The 13,044-nt window shown below is 36.4% G+C and overlaps 1 protein-coding gene across 2 annotated transcripts in view; it reads left to right on the top strand.

The window, feature by feature from the left end:
- Positions 1 to 12,802, top strand: part of BBOX1 (gamma-butyrobetaine hydroxylase 1) — a 59,531-nt gene extending 46,729 nt beyond the window's left edge. For both annotated transcript variants that reach the window (XM_036100904.2, XM_078058285.1), the window contains exons 6-8: positions 3,246 to 3,442; positions 10,422 to 10,588; positions 12,248 to 12,802. In XM_036100904.2, the coding sequence (XP_035956797.1) occupies positions 3,246 to 3,442; positions 10,422 to 10,588; positions 12,248 to 12,408 (525 nt within the window). In that variant the 3' untranslated portion in view covers positions 12,409 to 12,802. The remainder of the gene's footprint in view (positions 1 to 3,245; positions 3,443 to 10,421; positions 10,589 to 12,247) is intronic.
- The last annotated feature ends 242 nt before the right edge of the window (positions 12,803 to 13,044 follow it).

Below are 13,044 nucleotides of genomic sequence, written 5' to 3'. Positions count from 1 at the left end.
CAAAGTATTGCTATATATATTATGTTGTCTGATCCCTCTTAACATTCCTGTGAGGCAGACGATTGATCGTGTCTTTTTATGTTAGATGACAGAATGACACACAGCAACGTTAAATGCTTTCACAGAGTGACATCGGATAAAAGGACATTTAAAATGGAACCCAGGCCTCTGACTAGTTAGTTTTTTCACCATACCATGCTGGTCTTGAGTTGGACTTTCTAATTACCATAATTTACATAATGTGATGAGCATAGACATCATCAGACATTACAAACTCTTTAAATACAGGAACTGAATCTTCCACTTCTCTCTATCTCAAGACTTAGCCCAGCACATTTCACATAATAGACTTCAAAAATATGCTGTAAAGAGGCAAAGAAACACCACAAAGTTGTACCTGTCTCCATCAGCAAATGAAACATTCAAAGATAAGTGACCTGATAGATGCTTCTTAAGTGAAAGATGATTCCTAAAATGTCTAGATTGTAGTAGGAGAATAATTAGAATGTAGGCAGTTGTTTGTGCTATTGGTCAAGTTTCCATTTGGAATCATTTAGGGATCTTTGTACCAAAGTTTGAGCTTTTTTATAACAAATAGAATAAGTCACTTTTCACTGCAGATGAAATGATCTGAATAATGAGTTACCTGTTGAGAGTTGAATTTCATCAATTTGGATCATGTGGGGCAGAGATAAGGTGACACTTTTTTTTTTTAAGATTTTATTTATTTATTTGACAGAGAGAGACAAAGCGAGAGAGGGAACACAAACAGGGGGAGTGGGAGAGGGAGAAGCAGGCTTCCCGCCGAGCAGGGAGCCCGATGTGGGGCTCGATCCCAGGACCCTGGGATCATGACCTGAGCCGAAGGCAGGTGCTTAACGACTGAGCCACCCAGGCGCCCCGAGGTGACACGTCTTTAAAGAAACACAGATGTTCCTTCGCTCACTGTCTTTAGGCCAAAAGTCCCATGCTGCTATAAAGTAACTTCTAGAAAGAAAATATTTTTGGTTCTGAATGAATTACGTGAAATAGAATTTGATTTTATACATATCAGGTGTATATGTACTGTTTGAATTAGGTGACAGAAGTGTTGTCCAGCACCATCATATTTTTTCTTTCATAAGATTGCATTAAAATATAAATATATAAAAGAAGATTATTACTTGGCCTTGTCATATATGTAAAAGACATCAATTGATCTTTTTTTTAAAGATTTATATTTGAAATATTCTGTGACTTCATTATGGCAAAATCTAAGGATTTAAAGAACACTGATTCTCTCAAAGACAGAGTTGTGCCATTGTTCTGCCTGCTTGGAGTTTGGTAGACTTGAGGCTGATGTTTCCATTTTATCCTCTTGTTAATCATGCTGCTTCACCCTTTATCACCCTGCTGATGAGATGGTTTTCTACAGTGACTGGTCAGCTTATGCACATATTTTTTCAAGCTTAAAAAACTGGCATCAGTTTAAGGTTGGAACAATTATTAATGTAGATCAGTTCTCTCCTAACATCAGAAAATAAGGCATAATCAACCTGAAATGGGAATTTAAATTTACAAAGCACATACATACACACACCACACGATACTAAACTATTGAGTCCCATAAAAGAATTTCCCCCTTTTATAGGAAAAGAACTTGCTGTACGATGATTTTGAGGCAAACAGACAAAGGTTTGAATGTCAGTTTCGCCATGTGTAGCTGAGGTCTTACTAGCTGGCCGACTTTCTCACTTCTGGGTCTCAGGTTCTTCAACCATAAAATGGAGAGGAAAGTATGAAATTCTAAGGACTGTTGTGAGGAATTGATAAATGTACAATCATAATTTGAGAACAAGTATGTATGAGATTTAAAATATTGAGAAAATGTGTGCGGTTTGGGGAAGAAGGTAGGATTTGTGTTCTAGATCTGCATTACCCAATATAGTAGTCACTAGCCATATATGATCATTTAAATTTTAATTTAAATTAATTATGTTTAAATAAAATTTAAAATGCAATTCTTCGGTCACATTGACCACATTTTAAGTGCACAATAGCCATGTGGGACTAGTGTCTACATACTGGGCTATATAAGAAGAACATTTCTGTCACCACAGAAAGTTCGAATGGACAGCACTGTTCTAGACCATTCATGGAAATAACCAAGTGGATATTTTCCCCACTCATATTCCCCCTATTCTGGATGTTTGATCATATTTGCCTCTTTCTTATTTTTGTTTAACTCAGAATAAAGTTGTCACAGCTGAATAGTGTTCATTTCTTTAAGCAGAAAGTCTGGTTCTAAACTTAGGTAATCAAAATCACTCACTCACGCTAACTAAAGGAGTCATAGAAACTCCATCCAAAAAATATATTTCTACATTTTACTATTTTTTGCTTTTCAAAATGAAATAATGTTGAACATTTCCCCCTAAATCTTAGTAAAAATAAATATCCTTTTTGTTTCTTATTCCCAGTGTTTCTTGGGTTTATCCATCCCCATAGCCCACACTCAACCTCCATTCCTTTCTTATCCTTTATACCTGAACTGTCTCTTTAAAATCTCAAGTAGTCACTGTCTCACTAATTCCCTCCTTTAAAAAAAATGTATCCTATGTAACACCACTGGACTGATACTCTTCAACTCAGTCTTGGCTACATTACATCTGTAATGTAAAACCCTTTAACAATTCCCCTCTGTGCACAAGAGAATGTCCAATATTCTTCATCTGACATTCAAGACTCCATGATGAAAGCTTCAATGACCTTTTCAACTGGATTTATTCTTTTTAGTTGTGAACCTCTATTGCAACCAAACTTTTTGATACCTAGTGAGGCGTGCATTTTTGCACATCCTTTATCACTGCACTTGATTTGCTCTCTCCATTCTGCTCTGCATATCCAAAATCTTATCCATCCTCCTTTGCCCAGTTGAAATCCCACCTCCCCTGTAAAACCAACAGGAAGTGAGTAAATACTCCAACATGAAGTGTTCGCTCCCTGCAGCTATTATGATCTGTGCCTTTTGTTTACTAATGAACATTATTATGCCTATGTTCATGTCTCACACTGAAACAATGTTTGAACTACAGAATACTGGTTAAAAGCAACTTTTTTCTCTCCAGTCCCTTTCCTTGCTGACACAAAAGAGATTTAAGAGGTTTTTTGACTTTAGTGCATTCATAACTTTCTGAATCTTTAACAGTGTTAAAAAATGTAAATGTTTACCATTTTAAAACACATTTCTCTATTTCTTTTTACAGGTTCAGTTTCTGCACTGCATAAAACAAACAGTCACTGGGGGTGATTCAGAAATTGTAGATGGGTTTAACGTATGCCGAAAGCTCAAGGAAAAAAATCCTCACGCATTCCAGATTTTGTCCTCCACTTTTGTGGACTTTACAGACATTGGAGTGGATTACTGTGATTTCTCTGTACAATCTAAACACAAGATTATAGAGTAAGTACTATTTATACATTTCTCATAGCAATTAAATAGCTGACTGCAAAAGCTTCATTACCCTAAACCTAAAACTTAAACAGAAGAAAGCTTCAATTAACTCCAGAGCTTATTTTTTATTAACAGTTTAATCCAATTTTAGAGGGAAAAAGAAAAAACAGAATATTTTCACCATAAAAAAATCATTATCAAATTCCATGAACTCTCTCTCTTCCTAATTATTATGAGAGAAATAACTAAGACTTTATATACATTTGATTTTTTTCACATACAAGTTCTACATAAGTATAATCAGTACAATTATAGTAGTCAGAATCCTTCAGCCAGAAGGGAAAAGAATCTAATTCAAATTAGGTAGAGCTGATAGATAAGCAATGTCATCTGATATTGATCTCTTTTTTCTTCATCTCTTAGCTTTGCCATCCTCTGTGTTGGTTTCCTTTTCAAAGATGTCAGGAGAAGCTCTGCATTTTCATTGTCCTCAGAGCTGGTAATCACATACACAGAAAGCCCTTATTTCCCAATAGTTACAACAAAACTAGATGACTCACTGCCAGATTTGTATTTAAGTCCATCCTTGAGGCACTCACCATGGCCAGGAAGTCAGAGAATTCAACCGGCCATGCCTGGATTACATGTTCATCTCCGGAGCAAAGTCAGTCTCATTTGTGAGAATGAAACAGGAATGTCTGCCTAAATTGATGCCAACAAAAATGATATTTCCCTACATAGGACATTTTATTATTTTTTCATTTAACATTATTTTAACATAATTTTTCTAAGTATCTACAAAGGCCACAGATTTATCCTTTTATTCAAGAATTATCTTACCTTGTGCTTTCTTGGAATTGATTTATTTAATCAGACCTCAGTTCATGAATTTTGGGGTGTTTCCAATTTTTATTTTATCTTATTTATTTATTTATTTTACTTAGTTAACATACAGCACAATATTGGTTTCTGGAGTAGAATTCAGTAATTCATCACTTACATACAACACCTAGTGCTCATCACAAAAAGTGCCCTCCTTAATACCCATCACCCATCTAGCCCATCCCCCATCCACCTGCCTCCATCAACCCTTGGTTTATTCTCTATCTTTAAGAGTCTCTTATGGCTTATTTCCCTCTCTCCCTTATCCCCACCCCTTCCCATATGTTCATCTTTTTTCTTTCTTAAATTCCACATACGAGTGAGATCATATGGTATTTGTCTTTTTCAGCCTGACTTACTTCACTCAGCTTAATACTCTCTAGCTCTATCCACGTCATTGCAAATGGCAAGATTTCATTCTTTTTGTTGGTTGAGCAATATTCCAATGTGTATATATACCACATCTTCCTTATCCATTCATCAGTCGACAGACATTTGGGCTCTCTCTATAGTTTGGCTATTGTTGATAATGCTGCTATAAACATCGGGGTACATGTATGCCTTTAAATCTGTATTTTTGTATCCTTTGGGTAAATACCTAGTAGTGCAGTTGCTGGGTCATAGGGATGTTTCCAACTTTAGAGTTGAGTTTGTATTCTTCTTTTAGTAGAAGCCAAATAATATGAAAATTAACTAATTTAACAAATAATGAAATCCCCAATATACAAACTCATCTTTCTTATATAAACATATAGCCTTCATTTATTCATTCAGCAAGTTTTTATTGAAAGCAGCTACTCTTCTTGGTGGTTGGGATACATCCATGGACAAAACAAAGATTCCTGCCTTCATGTAGCTTAAAGTCTAATGGGGGAAGAGGAAATTCGAGATTTTAAAACAAATGAGTAAATTACAGTGACCGTTAAAACATTTTTTAAGTATTTAAGAAAAAAGAAGTAGGGCAGAATAAGGGGAATCCATAGAACCACAGACTTAGGGAAGATGGAACTTGCATTATTCATGTGTGGTGAGGAAAAGATTTCCTGAGTAGGTGATATTTGAGCATATCTTAAAATTTAATCTTTAAAAACTTAAAGGACTGAAGGAGTTTGTCCAGAAGAGGAGCAGTTTCCAGAAGCAGCTAGAGCAAGTGTCCTAAGAACGCTCTAAGAACACATCTGGTGTGTTCAAAGGACAGCAAGGAGGCTGGTGTAGAGCAGTTTTAAGACAGGAGGTCAGATGGGAGTAAGTTCATGTCAAGCCTTGTTATCCATTGTTTACAAACATATTGCCTTTCACTCTTAGTGAAATAGGGAGCTGCTGCGAGATTTCAAGCAGAAGAGAGACATTTATATTTATATAAATTTATTTACATTTTAAATGGGTCACCCTGGCTGTTGTGCAGAATATGGTGAAGAGCAAGGGCAGGAACAGGAAGACCAGTCAGGAAGCCACTGCAGGACAGTAGGCTAGAGGTGAGGGTAACTTGAACGTGAGTAGCCCATGTGGTGGTAGAGGCAGTGTGGAGAAGTGTTTAAGGATGTGTTATGGGAAACAGCATATTTTCCTGACAGATGGGATGAAGGGTGTAAGAGAAAGATAGCCATCAAAAATAAATTCTAGTTCAGAATGCTGTTCTCTGAGAGGTCAGTCACCAAGGTGGAAAAGAGAAGAAATAACTCTTGGATTTCTAGTTTTAACATGACAGTTTTAACTATTCAAAAATTACCTTAAAAATCCACAACAGATGGCATAATTTTGTTGTGGCAGAATATAATTGCAGATTCTGCAAGGCTAGTGAATGAAGGCAAAACAAATAAACAAACCCTTAGTTATTGAGTGAGATTAATTGAATGCTCCTCATCTGAATCATAATTTGTCTTTGTTATTTTTTGTAGTAGAATTCCAGAATTTGGTCATTGTCAAGTGTTCAGGTCTCAGGGGATATCCCTAGAGAATATCAAGTGGTTAATGTTAATCCACTCAAAAATGTATTTTTAACAACAGGGGGTGAAACGAATAGGGTTTTCAATTAATTGAAAGATGTTAGATGGAGGCTGCTGGCAGAGTTAGGGTACAATGAAGTATAATGAAAAATAAACAGATAAAGAAACTAGGAAAAATAATAATGGTGAGACTAAGCTACAGCAGTGCATCCTCATGCTTACAAGTTCAATCCCATGAATACCATTCCTACTCCTTGCCTCATTAGTGGTGCAGTCATGGTCTAATGACTCAGACTTGCTAAGCTACAGTCATAATATTAATGCCTACCACATACAACCAAAGTGGGAATTATAGAGACAATAGATAGACTCCCCTACCGCAGTGCCTGGCTCTGAAAGAGCAGAATAAATTTTTTAGCTAGCTAAAATTCTATAAAGTCCAACACAAGTACTAGTGATAGATTTCAGTTTCAGCTCTGAGTTTCTACAGACCAAAGGAAGGAGGGAACATAATCCATTTGCAAGATTCAAGATACTTCTAAAGTGTGAAATAAATTTTTCCTGCAGATTCCAGTAAAATGTGATGTGGTGGGCAGCCCCACAGTGACATACCCACAACAAAATCAAGTAGTCCCATCAAATATCACAACTCTCAATGAGACAGACTATTGTAACTAACAAGGAGTATTCACGGCACCAAATCTGATTGCAGGAAATGATTCTACAGTCCTTTCACTGGGTTCCTTTGTTGGCATCACTGATGACATTTTGCTTTTGCTGATTTGCAGTCAGCAGACTGCTCGTTAACGTTTAAATGTGTGCCCCTTATGTACTGCTAGAATGTAACCACTTAACTATTTGTCTTTGGAGGCTTTTTACCCTTCCTGAGCATGTAGCCCTGCATTGGGACCTCCCTTTCATTCTGTGGCTGCACACAGAACGCTTACTGAGACTCAAGTTTGCGTTTTAGGTTGATCTTCAAGATGTCAACCAATCATCTCCTCTAACATTGTTCAATCCTTAGAATAATGTCTTCTCTAGACCTCAAAACTAAATTTTCTTTCTTTTCCCCTCATGTCATTGCTGAAAATGCTAAATAATGAATTTGTGTCTTGTTTTCTCAGATAGAAAGTAAACACCAGGCGAAAGGAGACAGACTGTTTCTCTCTTGATCTCTCTCTCTCTCTTTCTCTCACACAGAGAGAGAGAAAGAGAGAGAGAGAAAATATTTATTATTATCTACATATGTGAACTCTTTGGAAATGAAAGTGTAATACAATGGTCCATGGGGCACACAATTCTGATTTTCCTTAAATTGATGAGTCACAAAATTCTTTTCATGATATGTGAGGATACACACATGGACTCTAAAAGAGAGAGCTCATTACTAGCATAATAATTTCCATCAAGGAATTCTAGTGTTAATTAAAAAAAGAAACAGATCGGGCGCCTGGGTGGCTCAGTTGGTTAAGCGACTGCCTTCGGCTCAGGTCATGATCCTGGAGTTCCGGGATCGAGTCCTGCATTGGGCTCCCTGCTCAGCAGGGAGTCTGCTTCTCCCTCTCCCGCTCCCCCCTCTTGTGCTCTTTCTCTCTCTCACTCTCTCTCTCAAATAAATAAATAAAATCTTTAAAAATAAATAAATAAATTAATTAATTAATTAAATTAAATAAAAAAAGAAACAGATCACCAGAGTGCTTGTGCAGAAGACCTCCAAGAAGTTTCAAAGTCATGACAACTTTGTCTGTAACACAGAGGATGGCACAAAGGGTGTCATCATTATATGTACAGAAAATAGGATAAGGGAAAAAGGAGAGAGGAGGGAAAGTGAGTCGGGAACCATAAGGCTAAAATCTTAAGATTAAAAGACAAAATGGCCTCAAACTGAAAGGGTCTGAAACCCGCAGTGTAAACTCTAACAGGGCAATTGAAAGGTCAGGTACTGCCCTTTGTGCCATTCAAACCTGGAGGCCCACAGTCTCTTCTGCTGACTGACCTTTTCCTTGATTCTTTGTTCATAAAGCCGCAACCTGCAGGCCACAGAGTATTCTTTGTCTATGTGGAGAGGATGCGGGAAGGAGGGAGGGCACTCCTTGCTTATTCAGTCATATTGGCTTTTTAATCAATATATGTAAATTCTGGTTTTAAGAGTCCAAGAGCCTTATTGAAAACCTGTTCCTTTCTTTCACTTTCTTTCCCCAGGGTGGGTTCAATAGGTAATTTTCCATCACTACCAAAATGCAAAGCGTTGGGGCAAATGACCAGTTCTTAGAGTTTACCATTATAATTGCCTTTGGCTCAGAGGATTGAATATTAATCTGAATCACAAAGCACAGGGACCCAGAGAGCCACAATTTATAAAGCACAGGCAATCACATTTTCCTCCTATACCCTGCTTGTTGATAATGGTTTACTCTGTGTGATTGGTCAGCTAAGTGTGATCTAGACTCCAAATCAGTGTCACCAAGCCCTTGGGTACATGCGACTGTCTCTGTGGTTTGACCCATCAGGTCTGGATCCCCGAGAGCTGTAGGATCATACTACCACCTCCTGGGCTGGCCCAGGAACAACTCTAGGCACTTGGCCACCATCCTTGCCCACCTTCAGTTTTTATCCATCCTTCCTTTTTTCTATCTAAAGAAAGGATAGAGTTGGTAGATGTTTTAGGACTTGCTGAAAGTTTACCTTCCCAATAAGTTTAAAAATATATCTTCCTTTTGCTTCTGTGTATAGACAGTGCTCATGCTGTGCTACTAATAATGAGCATAGCTTAAATTAAAAAATAATGGTATTTTTTTTACATCGAAAGTAATATTGTCTTACATTGTCATGATCATGATGCATATTCTAAGGAAGGATAGAGAGATCACAATATACTATCTCAAAAGTAAAAAGACCTTGGTATTACTAAAAAGACCTTGGTATTCTCCCACGGTATTGAAAAAAGTATAGAGAATCACATATGCAATGAATATTTACTAACTGCCTACTATGTGCAGGCTCTATGTTAAATGCTGAGAATACAACATTAAATGAGATAGAGTATTGGTCTTTTAGAATCCTATATACTAAGATACATAGTATAGATAGAGAGATACAAAAAACATATCCCACTCTAGATTCTTCTTTTCTCTGTGTCTTGGTTTCCCTACCTGTAAACTAGGGATTGAATTAGAAGAGTGAATTTCAAACTTTTAGAAAATAGATTTTTCTTCCCAATCATGCTTCAAAAAAATTATACTTAAAACCCTAATAAAGTGGTTGACCCATGAACTTGTAACATTAAAAATACTTTAATACATAAAAGCTACTATTTTAAAAAATGAAGAATGAATTCATTTCCCGAAATATATAAAAAAATTTTAACTGGAATCTTTCAGTAACATTTATTTTAAATTAATTTGAATCATTCTGGCATTTATGTAGTAGTAAGTCTTCAAAGAATACCTGCTAAATGGATGGCCAACATGAAAAGATACTCAACATCATTAATCATCAGGGAAATGCAAATCAACACCACAATGAGCTATCACCTCACATCTGTCAGAATAGCTAAAATCAAAAACACAAGAAACAGCAAGTGTTGATGAGGATGCGGAGAAAAAGGAACCCTCGTGCACTGTTGGTGGGAATGCAAACTGGTGCAGCCACTGTGGAAAACAGTATGAAGGTTCCTCAAAAAGTTAAAAATAGAATTACCCCACAATGCAGTAATTACACTATGTAGAATTTAAGAAACAAGACTAAGGAAAAAAAAGACAAACCAAGAAACAGACTCTTAGCTACAGAGAACAAATTGATGGTTGCCAGAGGGGAGGGGGGCGGGGAAATAGGCAAAATAGGTAAAGGGGATTAAGAGCACACTTATCTTGATGAGCACTGGATGATGCATAGAATTGCCATATCCCTATATTATACACATAAAGCTTAATATAACACTGTATGTTAACTATACTGGATTTAAAATCCTTTAAAAACTGCTAAATGAATGAATAAAGAACAAATGAGTACATCATACCACAGATAGCCATAATACCTTTTGTACATGTTTTTGGATTCTTTAATACTATATTTCAGACACATCTTCCAAGACAAATTAACCCTCAGAAATGTAAATAAATACTTCATGGCTTTTTAACTTTTTTCTCTTTAAAAAACAGATTAGATGATAAAGGCCAAGTGGTTCGCATCAACTTCAATAATGCAACCAGAGACACGGTATTTGATGTACCTGTTGAAAGAGTTCAGCCTTTTTATGCTGCTCTGAAGGAGTTTGTTGATCTCATGAACTGTAAAGAATCCAAGTTTACTTTCAAGATGAATCCAGGTCAGTGAGCATATTTTCTTAAACAACTGAGAACATGGATGTTCTTCAACCTTAACCATGTAGAGCATTATCTCGAGCAGTTTTTCTCAAATGCGGCATGTGGAACACTTATAACAGAATCTTTGTGAGCAGCCCCCACCCCTGCTCTGTTGCGTCTCCAGACTTAAAAATACTCATTCTTTACAAACTCTTAGGGAATCTTTAAGCACACCGAAATTTAATAACCTCCAACCTAAAGAAGAAATATGTGAAAGACAAGCTACAAGCCAAATGAAATCTCATGTCTGAGGTCAAGACTGATGACTTTTATTTTCTGTCCTGATAGCCAGTCAATATGAACTGAGGTTTCTATTTGATTCTTCTATCCCAGTAAACAAATAAAATTATCCCCATGATTCTCACTCATGAAGTACATGAGTCACGTTTACTCATTTAACTTACCTGATCTGGCAGAGATAGTGCCACCTGAAATAAAGCAGTATTGGAAGTAGTCCAGCTACGTGAAATAAAGGAACAGAAAGCATTGTATTTGTTCGGGACCACCTCTACTCAGTGAAGCGACTTCAAACTTGAGCCTTTCCATATCTATTAGTAAAAAGCAGGATTTCTCTCTACTGTTGATTTGGCCAAGTGGGAGATACTTTTAACTTCTGATTATCTTTTGAATTGATCTTTGGCATGATAAAGTAATACTAGAAATCTCTATAAATCCACTGATATGCAGTGGATATCACCACAGGCTGATTTTAAGAGCAGTAACATATGAAATTGAAATACCAGGAGAGAAAAATACCAAAAAAATAGAAGTTGGAATCCAAGCTCCACTATTTAATGGTAGTGTAGCCTCAGGCAAATTCCTCAACTTCCTGGAGCCTCAGTTTCCTCACACGAAAAGATGAGCTAAAACTCTTTTCAGGATTTTTATGAGGCTTAGAAATAATGTATACAAAATACTGGCAACACAGAAGACAAACCAAGTCACTATCCTTAAAATTATTTGAAGCTGTTAAACTGGAAATAAACACTTCTAAGTAAGAGCTAAATAACAACAAGGAAGAACAATTCAAAGTTTTACACAAAGATAATATTTTAAGTAGACACTATAAAAGTGTCTACAGATGCCTGTACTTTAAATGTCAAAAGGTCTAAAGCAGTTTGTGTCCAATGGCCTGATTTCTGTGAAAAAGTAAATGTATAGTTTTCAGTCAGAGAAAGACAAATACCATATGATTTCACTCATCTGTGGAATTTAAGAAACAAAACAGATGAATATGGCGGGGGGAATACAGAGAGGGAAGCAAACCATAAAACAGACTCTTAACTATAGAGAACAAACTGAGGGTTGCTGGAACAGAGGTGGATGGGGGGCTGGGCTAAACAGGTGATGGGTATTAAGGGGGGCACTTGTGATGAGCACCGAGTGTTGTATGAAAGTAATGAATTACTAAATTCTACTCCTGCAACTAATATTACACTATATGTTAACTAACTAGAATTTAGATAAAAACTTGAAACAAAAAACCCAGACAAACAAATAAAGAAACATAACTGTTTCTTGATGTGAACAAAGTAGCAATGTTATTTTGCATTTTACATTTTCTAGCTCTGCAAATCATTTAAACTCATGATTATTCATGTTGAAAAAAATCTTTTGTCTAGGTGATGTGATTACTTTCGATAACTGGCGCTTACTTCATGGCCGACGTAGCTATGAAGCAGGAACTGAGATATCCCGCCATCTAGAAGGAGCTTATGCCGACTGGGATGTAGTGATGTCAAGGCTTCGTATCTTACGGCAGAGTATCCAGAACAGAAACTGAATCTCCTGTCTATCATTTCAGTTAAGATTCCAGTTATAAGATATGGCAAGGTTGTCTTCACAGACCAGGATCCATGTCATTTACATATTAATTTCTTTCACATTGAACATGTCACCTTTCTTGGACAGGTTTTCTCTTCTTCATAATCATATATAATGCCAATTTTTTAGATGTTTTAGCAGTGTTCTTTCCAAATAAAGCATTTCTTCTGCTCTATTGCATGTATGATCTAATTTCTTTTGCCTGTATATGAGAGTCTCCAGAATGCCTACAAATAGTTTTGTATCAAATAAAACTTTTTCAAATAAAGCCTTTTTTAAATAAAGCTTTTGTTTCAAATAAAGGTTGTGTTTCAAATAAAACCTGTCTCAAATAAAACATGTTTCTGCTCTGTTGCCTGTAGAATCTCAGTTTTCATGACTGCATGTGACTGTCTCTAGCGTGATTGGAAGAAGGCTTCATATTTTCAAAGATCTGTTTTATTCACTTTTATTATAGATTTCTATTATCCAAATTTTCAGACCTCAACACCATGTGATCTCAACATTTTCTTTAACAGCTGAATTATGACACCAAACCCAAACATGTCAAATTAAGAAAAAAACCTAGTCTTGTTAAGTTTCTCTTGCCCTAAGT

This window comes from Halichoerus grypus, chromosome 11 (assembly GCF_964656455.1).
Source record: "Halichoerus grypus chromosome 11, mHalGry1.hap1.1, whole genome shotgun sequence".
NCBI lineage: Eukaryota > Metazoa > Chordata > Mammalia > Carnivora > Phocidae > Halichoerus > Halichoerus grypus.
Note: the sequence above shows the minus strand (reverse complement) of the source record. Positions and strands in the feature narration are given on the sequence as shown.